Consider the following 12,931-nt stretch of genomic DNA (forward strand, 5'->3'; position numbering starts at 1 on the left):
CGAGTTCATCTGACTCTGGGGAAGAACATAAAGGGCTTCATTGCCAAAATCCTGAAGTATCTCTTTAAGAGGTAGCTTTATCGTAAACAGTTAAACCAGTGGCACACAATCAAATCCCCCTTTCTAACACCAGTAACAACACGACAGGCTACAAGATGTGACGGTGTCAATTTTGTGTCAAAATTGTCTATCAATGTTTTCGTAGCTCAGGCAAAAATAATGATGAATGAAAAACATGGGCCTCCCTTCTCTCCCAAGACTTTAGGGGTTGTTTTTTGCGAAATCCTGAAGTATCCTTTTAAGACAACAAGAAAAGGTCCACTCTTTTCCAAATTAACTGCGAGTCCGAGAAAGCCTGCTTGTACTGTATGCATGGTCCTGGTCCCTGGTCATCAGCTTTGCATTTAATCTGATTTTCATTACATCTGAAGTGAACGCAAAGCCAAGTTTCCAAATAATGTAACAGACCGGTTCAGTGCCTCCCGGCCGGGGCCTGTTGGATCTGGATAGCTCTGTGTAAATGGAGAGGCTGACATTCAAACACCGCGGCAGGGAGCCATGGTGGACTTAGCAGCTCTGCTCCTCTGCCCTGCCTTGGCCACGGCCCCCGCTCCTCTCTCTCACTCCAACGTCTGACAGAGAATTGGCATCTCACATGGTCTAATGAAGTGTATGTCACAGTTAAATGCAGAACTGAGCAGACGTACGTTGTCTACTAAGAACAGCTGGGTGGTCAGCTTGAAGCAGGACCTACGGGCTGGAAGACCTTACTAGGCAATAATATTTGAATGAAAGTTATTGAGCAGGATCAATCAGATAACTCTCCCTTTGCCATTTCTTTCCATGACTACAGGTCTAAACAGAAGCTTAGCTCTCATCTTGCTCCATATCTGGACATGAAAGAAAAGTAACAGTGAGCCATTGCAAACAAGAAAAAATCTCACATTTATTTGATATCAAACAAGAGTTGAATTTTTATATCAGCTGACAATGGGCCCTTACAAAATAAATGAACTTAATCTAAACCGTGCTGAAAGTCGCACTACCCAACCTTTTTTATTTTTAAGATTTTCAATAATTCTGTTAATAAATTAATGTCAAAGGCAGAAATATGCTCGTAATATGYTTGAAATATCGCATTGACACAAATGTTTTTATTTTCTTTCAAGTAAAATAAATTACACAATGATCCAATTCACTCCAAATCTGTGCATGGCATGGTGTTAACAACAAATATTACTGCCAAAACTCTTAATCCATGAAAGCAAAAAGCACTTCACAAGCGGAGATGTGAGTATTGTTTCTTATGAGATTTTCAAAAAAGTATATATATTTTATGTTCAAACATACTACAACGTGTCAAGTGAGAGGAAAAAAGACATTTGCACCGTTTGAGCAACCTGTTTTGAGGACAATCTCCTCAACATTGAAAGGTTGTATAATTGGTTGCCACAACATTTGTATTCTTCTTTTTTTTTACACTGTGGTACAGCAAAATATATTTTATTTAGCTGTTACTCTGACAACAGTTAAATGTGCAATAGAGAAAATATAATGCCTGAGTCTGAATTAGTGGTTCTTCATTTGACATTCCTCAATGTAGAGTGGAATGACTCAACAGATCCTTATTCTGGAAACCCCTCCAGGAAAACTTCACCAGTGTTCCTAAAGTTCTAAACCTGGAGTTTGAAACCATATTTTTTTTCTTCTTCAATATAATACAAATGCAAGCTGGACAGGGACAGCGCCAGACAGACTACACTCTGACACATTGAGTGGTCTGTGCATTTCCTTCTCTGTAGTCCCACAGCAGAGCGGAGCAGGTCAAGTCCAAAGGACATTTGTATGTGACCGAGTGTATGTGTGAATAAGACATCCATCTCCTGCCTACCACCCACAAACATTTCACTTCCTGCTCTGATGGGTCATTGGGAGTGCAGAGGAGGACCAGGAGGAGGACCGGTGAGGGCTGGCAATAGTCTTGACATCAACCAAAGCCCACACACATACATATGTTCAAACCTGTGCAAAAACATCAGAGAGATGCTTCCTCTCCTTCCTCCATCCACCTGCTCAGAGGCTGGTAATGAGCTGCATCTGTCCATCCTGGGGGCCCTCTCCCTCAGGTTCACAGTCCTCAGCGCTGGGGGGCACAATGCACCCATCGCTGGTGCCCCGGTGTATGTGATAGTAAGACAGGGGCTGGGGCCCATCGACCAGCTCAGGCATGCTCTTATGGTACAGGTCCTCCCCCTCACTCCTGGGGGAAGAGGACAGGTCATCGGCTTCATCGGGGGGGTAGGGTGAGGCCGAGGGGGAGTCTCTCAGGTTGGGCATGCTGGTGTACAGGGAGTCCCTGTTATTGTTGGGTGACTGGGATTCCCCGTCCTCCATTGCCCCCACTGTCTTTGAGCCGTGGCCCCCAGGCCCCTCAACAGCCCTCCTGGGGGCCTTGTGGGCGCTGTAGAGCAGGGAGTGAGTCCTCTGGGGCAGGAGGGGGGCCTCTAACGCCTCCTTGTGGTGGGGGTGCAGCAGCAACTCCAGGGTAGGGTGACCTCCTCCAATTACCCCGACAATACTACCTCCCTGGGGGGATGAAGCCTCAGCATGGTCCGCCACTATGGCATCATCCTCGCTGCCGCTTCCACCCCCACAATCCCTATCCCTGTCCCCAGTCACCCTGGTCTGGTGAGGGGCCCGGTTCCTGTCCCTCTCCCTGCTATCACGGTGGGGGTTGTGGCCCTTAGGGGGCCCGCGGGGCCTCAGGTTGTTGTGAACCAGCTCAGAGATGATCATCTTCTCGAAGGCAGCGTCGTCCAGGCTGAGGCCCCCCAGGTCCCCTGGGCCGCAGACCACACCCCCGACCACACCCCCACCCACAACGTCCTCATAGTCATCGTCATGGTCACGCAGGGAGTAGCAGTTGTTAAAGTTTCCGTTGAGGGGGAGGGTGTCCATGGCACTGATGTCCCTGCTGTGGGTCAGAGAGTGCTGCCCTGCAACGAGAGGTACGACACCTGGATTAGATACCACTGATCACTGTTAATAAATCAATATTGAATTACAAATCAATACAATACAGTTTGATACTGCTCAGGACAYTTCACTGTTAAGTGTTTGCAGTAGTTGCTAACTCGATTTTTATGTTTAAATGTTCATATTTATACATAATATACAGTTCAAGAGGTTCAAATTTGAAATAATTTTCTATCATGTCTGTTTCCATTTTGCATCATCATGTCTGACATTATCATAGCCAATACTGAAGTTATCCTGAACAATATTCGACAAATGAGAAAGGAAAAAAAAGAAACATTACACATCCAGCAACAACACACTGATAATGTAGCTAGCCAGGTAGCAACAACACACTGATAATGTAGCTAGCCAGGTAGCAACAACACACTGATAATGTAGCTAGCCAGGTAGCAACAACACACTGATAATGTAGCTAGCCAGGTAGCAACAACATAGCAAGATCAACATATCATAGCACAGGTTATGTGACAAAAAAATACTGTGGGGGAGGTGGAGGTAGAAAAGAGACAATGAATAAAACATTCATTCCAGTCTTTAAAAAAAGAAAGAAGGAGTAATGTGGAACACAGACGCAGGGCCACCTTGTTCACCCACTGGGGCCACACAAGCACAGCCCCCCCTCACACACACACAACCACGACACAGGCACGGTGCAATGACTCACTTTGCCACCACTCACATCAAGTGTGTCTGCTCAGGCTATCTGGCCTAAGAACTGCTGATATGCAACAAAACAAAAGTAAAACATATGCTTTTTATTGCGGCATAAAAAACTGGAAAATCACTGAAATAAGACAAAAGAGGAAGGAGGCCTGGATTCAGTCGGCCCCGCTCAGATTTGGGTCCCCTTAAAAAGTTAACGTTTTAACTCGAATTTACAGATTCATCTGATTAAAAAAAAAAAAACATTTGAGAAAGCTCTAGAGAAATAATCCTGAGAACAACTGAATCCAGGACTTGGCAGGTGGAGGGGTTTCAGCAGCAAGCAATCACAGCCTCTTACAGTCTAACATGGCAAGTACACTATCATATCATTACTCTCTCTCTCTCTCTGCTTAGAATGTGATTGAGGGATGATTTGATTTAACAGGTTTCTATCTATCTACTTCTCCCAGATGGGAAGGAAATACTTTGTACACAATAGATCACATTGATAACCTCTTGTGAAGCTCAAAGATTGGCTAGAAGAATGTCGGCAGAAGATGAAGAAGATGGGGAATAGGAGGATCAGTCTAAATGAGTAAGGGAAGAGGATGAAAAAAAGAGGCGTATTTTGGCAGTTAGTGACTGCCTCGCTTCAAGCTCCGCGAAAGGGGGGAGATTGAAGTTTTAGATTTCAGTTAAATGAGTCTGAATAGACCTGACTGTGAGATGGAGAAACAAAATTGGAGCTGGGCTGTGACACACTGCCGTGGAGATAAGGAACGTCTCTTTCTCTCTTTGGTAGGGACAAAAGAGTGTAAAAACAGACATCAAAGATTTTTTTAAAGAGTGAAAGGAGGGAACAGGGAGGGAGGGATGGGGGAGGAGTGTGAGGGCAAAGAAAGGGGGGTTAGAAAAAAAGACAGAAATAGCGTGAAAACAGCCCCACTGCAGGATTTGCATTTGTTTATGCATGGGCAGTCATTTTAACGCAGACAGATATTGTCTACAGGGAGGGGGTAAGTGATGTGAACAGAATTTAACTGGACACCGCCAGAGCCAGACATCTGCATTCTGGGAAAGATTCCAACGGAGATTCGCCCAAGACGTTCTCTTTACCGTTACTGCATCAAATTAACATCTGCACTGTATTACCTTTGTATTAATACACTTCAAAGAAGCCATGTTGATCCTTCAGGATGGGGAGGATCATCTATAACGACTACAGCAGAAGACAATAGAAATAAGCTAACATTTTCAACTTGAGCCTCTTCAATACTTCACACTTTTTATTTATTTTTATTTCACCTTTATTTAACCAGGTAGTCTAGTTGAGAACAAGTTCTCATTTACAACTGCGACCTGGCCAAGATAAAGCAAAGCAGTGCCACATAAACAACAACACAGAGTTACACATGGAATAAACAAATGTACAGTCAATAACACAATAGAAATATCTGTATACAGTGTGTGCAAATTAAGTAAGGAGGTAAGGCAATAAATAGGCCATAGTGGCGAAGTAATTACAATGTAGCAATTAACACTGGCGTGATAGATGTGCAGATGAGGATGTGCAAGTAGAAATGCTGGTAGAAATGCTGGTGTGCAAAAGAGCAGAAAAATCTTCACCCAAATCCAGACAGCTGATGTTCTGATAGAGCTGCAAAATCTGGACCTCTACAAATCAGCCGGGCTAGACAATCTGGACCCTCTCTTCCTAAAATTATCTGCCGCTATTGTTGCAACCCCTATTACTAGCCTGTTCAACCTCTCTTTCCTATCGTCTGAGATTCCTAAAGATTGGAAAACCGCTGCGGTCATCCCCCTCTTCAAAGGGGGAGACACTCTAGACCCAAACTGTTACAGACCTATATCTATCCTACCCTGCCTTTCTAAGGTCTTCGAAAGCCAAGTTAACAAACAGATCACCGACCATTTCGAATCCCACCGTACCTTCTTCGCTATGCAATCCGGTTTCCGAGCTGGTCACAGGTGCACCTCAGCCACGCTCAAGGTCCTAAACGATATCATAACAGCCATCAATAAAAGACAGTACTGTGCAGCCGTCTTCATCGACCTGGCCAAGTCTTTCGACTCGGTCAATCACCGCATTCTTATCGGCAGACTTAACAGCCTTGGTTTCTCTAATGACTGCCTCGCCTGGTTCACTAACTACTTCTCAGATAGAGTTCAGTGTGTCAAATCGGAGGGCCTGTTGTCCGGACCTCTGGCAGTCTCTATGGGGGTGCCACAGGGTTCAATTCTCGGGCCGACTCTTTTCTCTGTATATATCAATGATGTCGCTCTTGCTGCTGGTGATTCTTTGATCCACCTCTACGCAGACGACACCATTCTGTATACCTCTGGCCCTTCTTTGGACACTGTGTTAACTAACCTCCAGACGAGCTTCAATGCCATAAAACACTTATTCCGTGGCCTCCAACTGCTCTTAAATGCTAGTAAAACTAAATGCATGCTCTTCAACCGATTGCCGCCCGCCTAGCATCACTACTCTGGACGGTTCTGACTTAGAATATGTGGACAACTGTAAAAACCTAGGTGTCTGGCTAGACTGTAAACTCTCCTTCCAGACTCATATTAAGCATCTCCAATCCAAAATTAAATCTAGAATCGGCTTCCTATTTCGCAACAAAGCCTATTTCACTCATGCTGCCAAACATACTCTTGTAAAACTGACTATCCTACCGATCCTTGACTTCAGCGATGTAATTTTCAAAAAAGGCTCCAACATTCTACTCAGCAAATTGGATACAGTCTATCACAGTGCCATCCGTTTTGTCACCAAAGCCCCATATACTACCCACCACTGCGACCTGTATGCTCTCGTTGGCTGGCCCTCGCTACATATTCGTCGCCAAACCCACTGGCTCCAGGTCATCTATAAGTCTTTGCTAGGTAAAGCTCCGCCTTATCTCAGCTCACTGGTCACCATAGCAACACCCACCCGTAGCACGAGCTCCAGCAGGTATATTTCACTGGTCATCCCCAAAGCCAACAACTACTTTGGCCGCCTTTCCTTCCAGTTCCCTGCTGCCAATGACTGGAACGAATAGCAAAAATCACTGAAGTTGGAGACTTATATCTCCCTCACTAACTTTAAGCATCAGCCCTCTCTAACTTTAAGCGTCAGCTGTCAGAGCAGCTTACCGATCGCTGGGTGATTCATCATTATATACCTAGGCCAGGGACTTCACGATACGATATTATCACGATACTATATATATTGCGATTCTATATGTATTGCAATTTCATACTGCGATTTCATTGCGAATCGATATTCCAAACATATTCCTCCCCATATGTCTGCTGCAGAGGGACAAGAGAGAGCCATGAGAAAACACGTTCTGATCAGTTCTGCTGCAGGTACAGCCAAGTAGCACAAAAATAATACTGCGATATCGTCAAAAATAATATCCTGATATGTAACTGTATACATTTCCCCCCCATCACCACATATAACGCTACTTGACATCTGTATGTTAGGAAGTTACACCCAAACCAGTCAAAATCTATTTAGGTAAATTCCTAAGTGTTTCATGTCTTTCAACTGTTAGTCATTAATAATGTTTGAGTGCTTTCATTTTCTTTAACTGTGAGTCATTAATGATAGTATCTGTAGTGTTTGAGGATGCAGGTATGTGGACTATTTCCCTTATGATTGTCTGTGTCTTTCATGTATTTCCATGATTCATCTGCCTGTAGAGAGGACTGGCTGATGATGTGCTTTGGCAGGTCATGGGATGATCACACTGACGCATACCATAACCTGTTAATTAGACTCCGTCACTGTTCATTTATTACCACCGCTCAACTAGAATAAGTTATCTTATACTGTAATTACCTATGATGACTCTGCATTTTAATGTCTCAAAAGCATTTGCTTTGCTTGTACGTGGCGTGGGGGTATTTGTAGATTCTAGATACATTTGTGGTGTTTTGATAATGGTCATTGGTATATTGATTGTAATGAAATAGCAGCGATATCATGAAATGTCTGATTTCTGTGACAATCTGTTCATGTTAGGTTCCGAACTCTTTCCAACCTCCAGAAAAAAAGGCAGATGATTTGCCTTAAGTGTTCTCAGTGTGAAGCGAGCGAAATTGGAGACCTGCCAAATCCGAGCGAACAACTACAGTTTCTGTATGTTCTCCTGTATCCTTCTCTTCCCTTCTTCCCCCCTTCCCTCCCTCCACACATTCATCCTGGCGCTGCTTCCTTTCCTTCCATCCTCTCCTCCTTTCATCATCAAATGCCTCTGCATATCTGAGGGGTATAATTCTGCCTGCACTGCGTCTTGTACTCCTGTGTTTTTTATTCCTCTATTCGGCTTCCTCCTTTAGTCTGATTAGAGAGCGTATCTGGTTCACGCTACAGAGACACTGACAAAATTAAAATCAAACTGGGATCCGGGTTTGTAGTCAAGACTTTTTTTTTTATAATGCCATTGAACCTGCTGTAAATGTATCATCAACAGGTGTAGGAGGAGAATGGTAAATAATAAGATATAATATATAAACGGAATAAATGACTGTTGGAGTAGTCTTGATAAGATAGCACTGACCTTTCTCAACCGCCTCTGGTTGGGTGTTACAAAGCACAGCTTGTATACTAGATAACAATGAAATAAAGATCCGTGGTAATGAGAGGAGAGAGGAGAGAAAGGGCAACCCTACAATCGACAGCAAGACTTCTCAACACATGCTGTGTAGGGGCCACAACCCCACAAACAACTGCTATTACAATTCGTTTCAAACACACACTAAAACAAAACAAAGTGTGTCCACAAGGCACCCTATTCCCTATATAGTGCACTCATTTTGACTAGAGTCAAACTTATCAAGGTAACACAACACATAGGGAATATGGTTCCATTCCAGACACAGAGGAAGACAGATCAACATAGGGAGAAAGGTTAGAGGTCACCATGCACCTGGTGGGTGAAATGCCGGAGGGGAGGGGGCGTTGCACACCACCGTCTCAGCCAGCAGGTTGTTATAGGGGTTGTTAGGGTCGTGGGCTCGGAGCAGAGGGTTAGTTAGGAGGTAGTTGCCAGTCATTCCTGTAAGAAGGAAGGAAAGAGTGAGGGAGGGAGGAAAGAAAGACAAGGCAGGATAGTGAGAAAGAGAGGAGAAAAGGGGAGAGAGGGTATGTTAAGAGGTAGTTGTCAGTCAACCCTGTAAGAACGGCAGGAGAGAAACGGAAACAGAGTGAGAGATGGAGACAGTGAGAGAGAGAGAGCAAGAGAGAGAGTGAGAGATGGAGACAGTGAGTGACAGAGGGAGACAGTGAGTGACAGAGGGAGACAGTGAGTGACAGAGGGAGACAGTGAGTGACAGAGGGAGACAGTGAGTGACAGAGGGAGACAGTGAGTGACAGAGGGAGACAGAGTGAGAGAGAGAGACAGAGTGAGAGAGGGAGACAGAGTGAGAGACAGAGTGAGAGCTGGAGAGAGGATGCGAGTGAGGAAGTAGAAACACTAGTATCTGATTATATTTTATTATATTAAAAAGACAAGGCAGGAGAGTAAATAAGGGAAGGGAAGATGAAGAGAAAGAGGCCAGAGGAAAAAGTACCATCAGTATAGGTTTGCAGCAGTGTGCTTCTTCAGTAAATACAACAGGCTGGGTAGTTGATGTTTAAATCATGTCTACACATCGTATTCTCCAGATTTCATTTCACAGAACAGCAAGCAATATTGTCCGCAACAAGTGAGTCGCTATAAACAAAGCCACATTCTGTACCACCAGAAAGTACCAAGCAAACATGTACTAACAACATTGTCAAGTACTTTCTCTGTTAAACAAATATTTGACTAATAAATAAATACTACTGTAGGGACTACATTCTAAAGTGGGAGTCAAACTATTCAGTATGATTACAGTAATGATAAGAGGCCATCTGCACTCTTTGAATATCTTTACTACTGAATAGTGTCTGTTCCAGGTGCCTAGGAATCAAAAGAAGTATACTGAAATAGATTATTTTCTGTTTTTATAAACATATATATTTTGCATTCAAGCCTCAGTTTTGGATTATTCCTTCTTTGTTTTGTTTTTCACAGTGTGCGGGTCTCCATCTCTTCCGGTATGATTACAGTAGTCATATAAAACAAGTCATTGTAAGCAGCCACTTTACAGTCTAGAGTCAGTGGACTGTATAGACTATACAATCAAACTGATAATATGGGGACTACACAGCGGTATCTATTGACATCACTGTGCTCCCTCATAATGGAAGTGGACATAATGCATCTATAAGTATAATGTATAATAGCAATGTCCAGTCATTGAAAACAATATCTCATTTCTTATCAGTGGTGATTAAGAGAGATGAATGCTTACACTGATAATGGCGATAGAAGTTAAAATCTATTTTACAGTGCAAGTCTGAGCTGTATCATGTTAAATCTCTGTGACCTCTCCCTCACTCTCTTCCTCTGTCCTCTGTCTCTCTTTCCCCTCTCTCTCTACCTCTCCTCCTTCTTATTCTCTCGCGCTCTCTCTCTCTCTCGCGCTCTCTCTCTCTCTCTCTCTCGCGCTCGCTCTCTCTCGCGCTCTCTCTCTCTCTCTCTCGCTCTCTCTCTCTCGCGCTCTCTCTCTCTCGCGCTCTCTCTCTCTCTCTCGCGCTCTCTCTCTCTCTCTTGCTCTCTCTCTCTCTCTCTCTCTCCGTCTCATGGCTGAAAATCATCAGGAGACCAGGCCAGGGTGAGGATGAGTCAGTGCACAGCCAGCAAAGCCCCTGTAGCCAGCCAGTCAGGGTCGCCCAGAGTTGAACACACACACGACACCAGCTTCTCATCACTACCACTTGAAGCCAGACTAAGTAGCTATGTAACACTTCTCTCATCCAACAAGTAGCAGCTGTGCAGATCGACCACCAAAAGACACATTGACGTGAACTTTGAGTCRTCGTAAAACATTTGTTTAGCATGTATTTGTTTACTTGCTGCTGAATAACATGTATTTTATTTGTTGTTTATGTTTTTTTGTAATAAGGACAAACACTAGCAATATTGAGTAAACATTTATCATTTTACCAAAAAGCTGCCTCCTTGAATGAAGAGCATCATCATTGACTTGTTAAATAAAAGGTTAAATAGATAAAAATAAAATCTGCATCTGCCATATTTATTCAGGCACTTGTTGTCTATTCAAGGGCCCATAACAGAGAGAACATAACATGTGTAGATAGAGACAGAGGGGCCATAGTCCTACCCTGGTGGTTGAGGGTGGAGGTGCTGTTGATGTCTCCGGAGATGAAGGAGGATTCTGACTGCTTCCTCACTGTGTCGTTCCACATCCTCCTGATACGACTCTGTCGGAGGTAAACAACAACACACATATTAGAATAACCTTAAACACGGATGTCACTTCCCTTTACATGCTATCATGCAACAGAAAAAGACCACAAGAAAAATGCTCTGTGAAGGCAGCAAGCAAACACAATGGATTACAAGAACTACCTCCAAAACAAAATGGATGCATGCCAAATGACACCCTATTCCCTATATAGTACACTACTTTTGACCAGGGCCCATAGAACTCTGGTCAAAAGTAGTACACAAAATAGGGAATAGGGTGCCATTTCGGACGCAACTTCAATATTCAACGCTGGTATCCTTCCCTGTTCCCTCTACATGCTAGCATGCAGCAGGAGAACAAGGCGTAGGCTCTCCCTTTCACCCTCAGTGGAAAGAGAGAAGGCAATTTCACACAAGAGGATCAGAACGACCACCTTTAACTCAATAGTGACTCTTCCCTCCATGTGTTAGCATGCAACAGGAGAGAAAGACCACAACTGGCCTTTCCCTCCTATGCCGCAAAACAATTTCTCTCTGGGCAAATACAGTTACTGAAGTGTACTACAGTACTGCTCTCAATGAAAAAGGGTTGAGAGAAGGTATATTCAAGTGTTCATGCTGGTCCTTGGCGTGCTAGCATGCAACAGGAGAAAGACTAGAAAAAGAAACCTTGTTTCCCTCTCCATAGAAAGAAAGGATAGAAAAAAAGGTATATATAATCCAACTTCCCGCTGCTGTACCGTACCTAGTATGTACTGTACCTGTGTGGCGGAGGAGTAGCGTGCGGTGGATCGAGATGTGGCTGTCTTGGCCGAGCTGTGGGACCCTTCAGAAGGCAGACCTCCGCAGCACTGGGCATGACGGAAGCATTTGCTGTACTCTTTACGGACCTGCAGCGGGCACAAGATCAGGGCAGAGCGACAGAGACACAGTGAGCTCAGAGACACCACAACAGTGACAGTCTACTCCAGAGAGAGATAGAGAGAGGAAAGCTTTCCTACAAAGCCACAAAATCCATATCTTTATCAAATGCCACCAAGCCGACAGCAGCAGTTGAAATGGCGTGTCTCTGGAGATAGGCCTATCGCGTCCGCCATGATGACACATTCAAATCTCATACAGAGGGGGATTTTTCAGGGGGGCAAATATGACATAGAAGCGTTGCTAATATCAGAGATAGTCTTAAATGTCAAGAGACAGCAGACATTGAAATTAAAAGCATATATTTTGCCTTGGACTTAAGTACACATAGATACATTCAGTTATCTTATTTCTTTGGGAAACTAGTCATTAAAAAGGTTATTTCCCACATCTGGTAAGGAAAGCTTGTCTTATATTCAAACTTTGACGTACAAAATGCAGTGCTTATTAGAGTCTGCAGCATTATCTTTATATAGACCATATGTATTAAATCCTTACCTTCTTCTGGAGGAGGCAGTGGAAGATCAAGATGAACATCCCTTGCAGAGTGTTGAAGATGGTGAAGAGGTACGCCATGACAACGGAGGACTCGTTGAGGAAGAACAGACCAAAGGACCAGGTCAGGCCCAGGAGAAAGAGCAGGGCGAAAGCGCCAAGCACCCAGGATCTGAAACACACAAACAATATTGATCACAATCATTAATAATAACTGAAGCAACTGCCTTGATTTCATCTTTCATTCATTTGAAGTTGCTCTCTGTTCGGTTCCTAAGGATTTGTTCTGTGGGGAGAGAAGGAGGCCGTATTAGTATTCCTCCTTCTGGACATGTTTATACACTGAACAAAAATAGAAACGCAACATGCAACAATTTCAAACATTTTACTGAGTTACAGTTCACATAAGGAAATCAGTCAATTTAAATAAATAAATGAGGCCCTAATCTATTGATTTCACATGAATGGGAATACAGATATGCATCTGTTGGTCACAGATACAAAAAAAAATG

At 43.7% G+C, this 12,931-nt stretch overlaps 1 protein-coding gene across 8 annotated transcripts in view; it reads right to left on the reverse strand.

Annotated features, from left to right (window-relative positions):
- Positions 1–926: 926 nt before the first annotated feature.
- The window catches only part of LOC111956576 (adhesion G protein-coupled receptor L2-like), a 144,656-nt gene continuing 132,651 nt past the window's right edge, over positions 927–12,931 (reverse strand). For 2 of the 8 annotated variants that reach the window (XM_023977064.2, XM_070436625.1), the window contains 5 exons: positions 12,423–12,591; positions 11,765–11,893; positions 10,918–11,017; positions 8,634–8,762; positions 927–2,996 (listed from right to left, as the gene is read on the reverse strand). In XM_023977064.2, the coding sequence (XP_023832832.1) occupies positions 2,074–2,996; positions 8,634–8,762; positions 10,918–11,017; positions 11,765–11,893; positions 12,423–12,591 (1,450 nt within the window). In that variant the 3' untranslated portion in view covers positions 927–2,073. Of the gene's footprint in view, positions 2,997–8,633; positions 8,763–9,097; positions 9,187–10,917; positions 11,018–11,748; positions 11,894–12,422; positions 12,592–12,931 lie in introns of those variants that run through there. The other 6 variants (XM_070436627.1, XM_070436626.1, XM_070436628.1 and 3 more) reach the window with 4 other exon arrangements.

The sequence above is a fragment of the Salvelinus sp. IW2-2015 genome, linkage group LG32 (assembly GCF_002910315.2).
Source record: "Salvelinus sp. IW2-2015 linkage group LG32, ASM291031v2, whole genome shotgun sequence".
NCBI lineage: Eukaryota > Metazoa > Chordata > Actinopteri > Salmoniformes > Salmonidae > Salvelinus > Salvelinus sp. IW2-2015.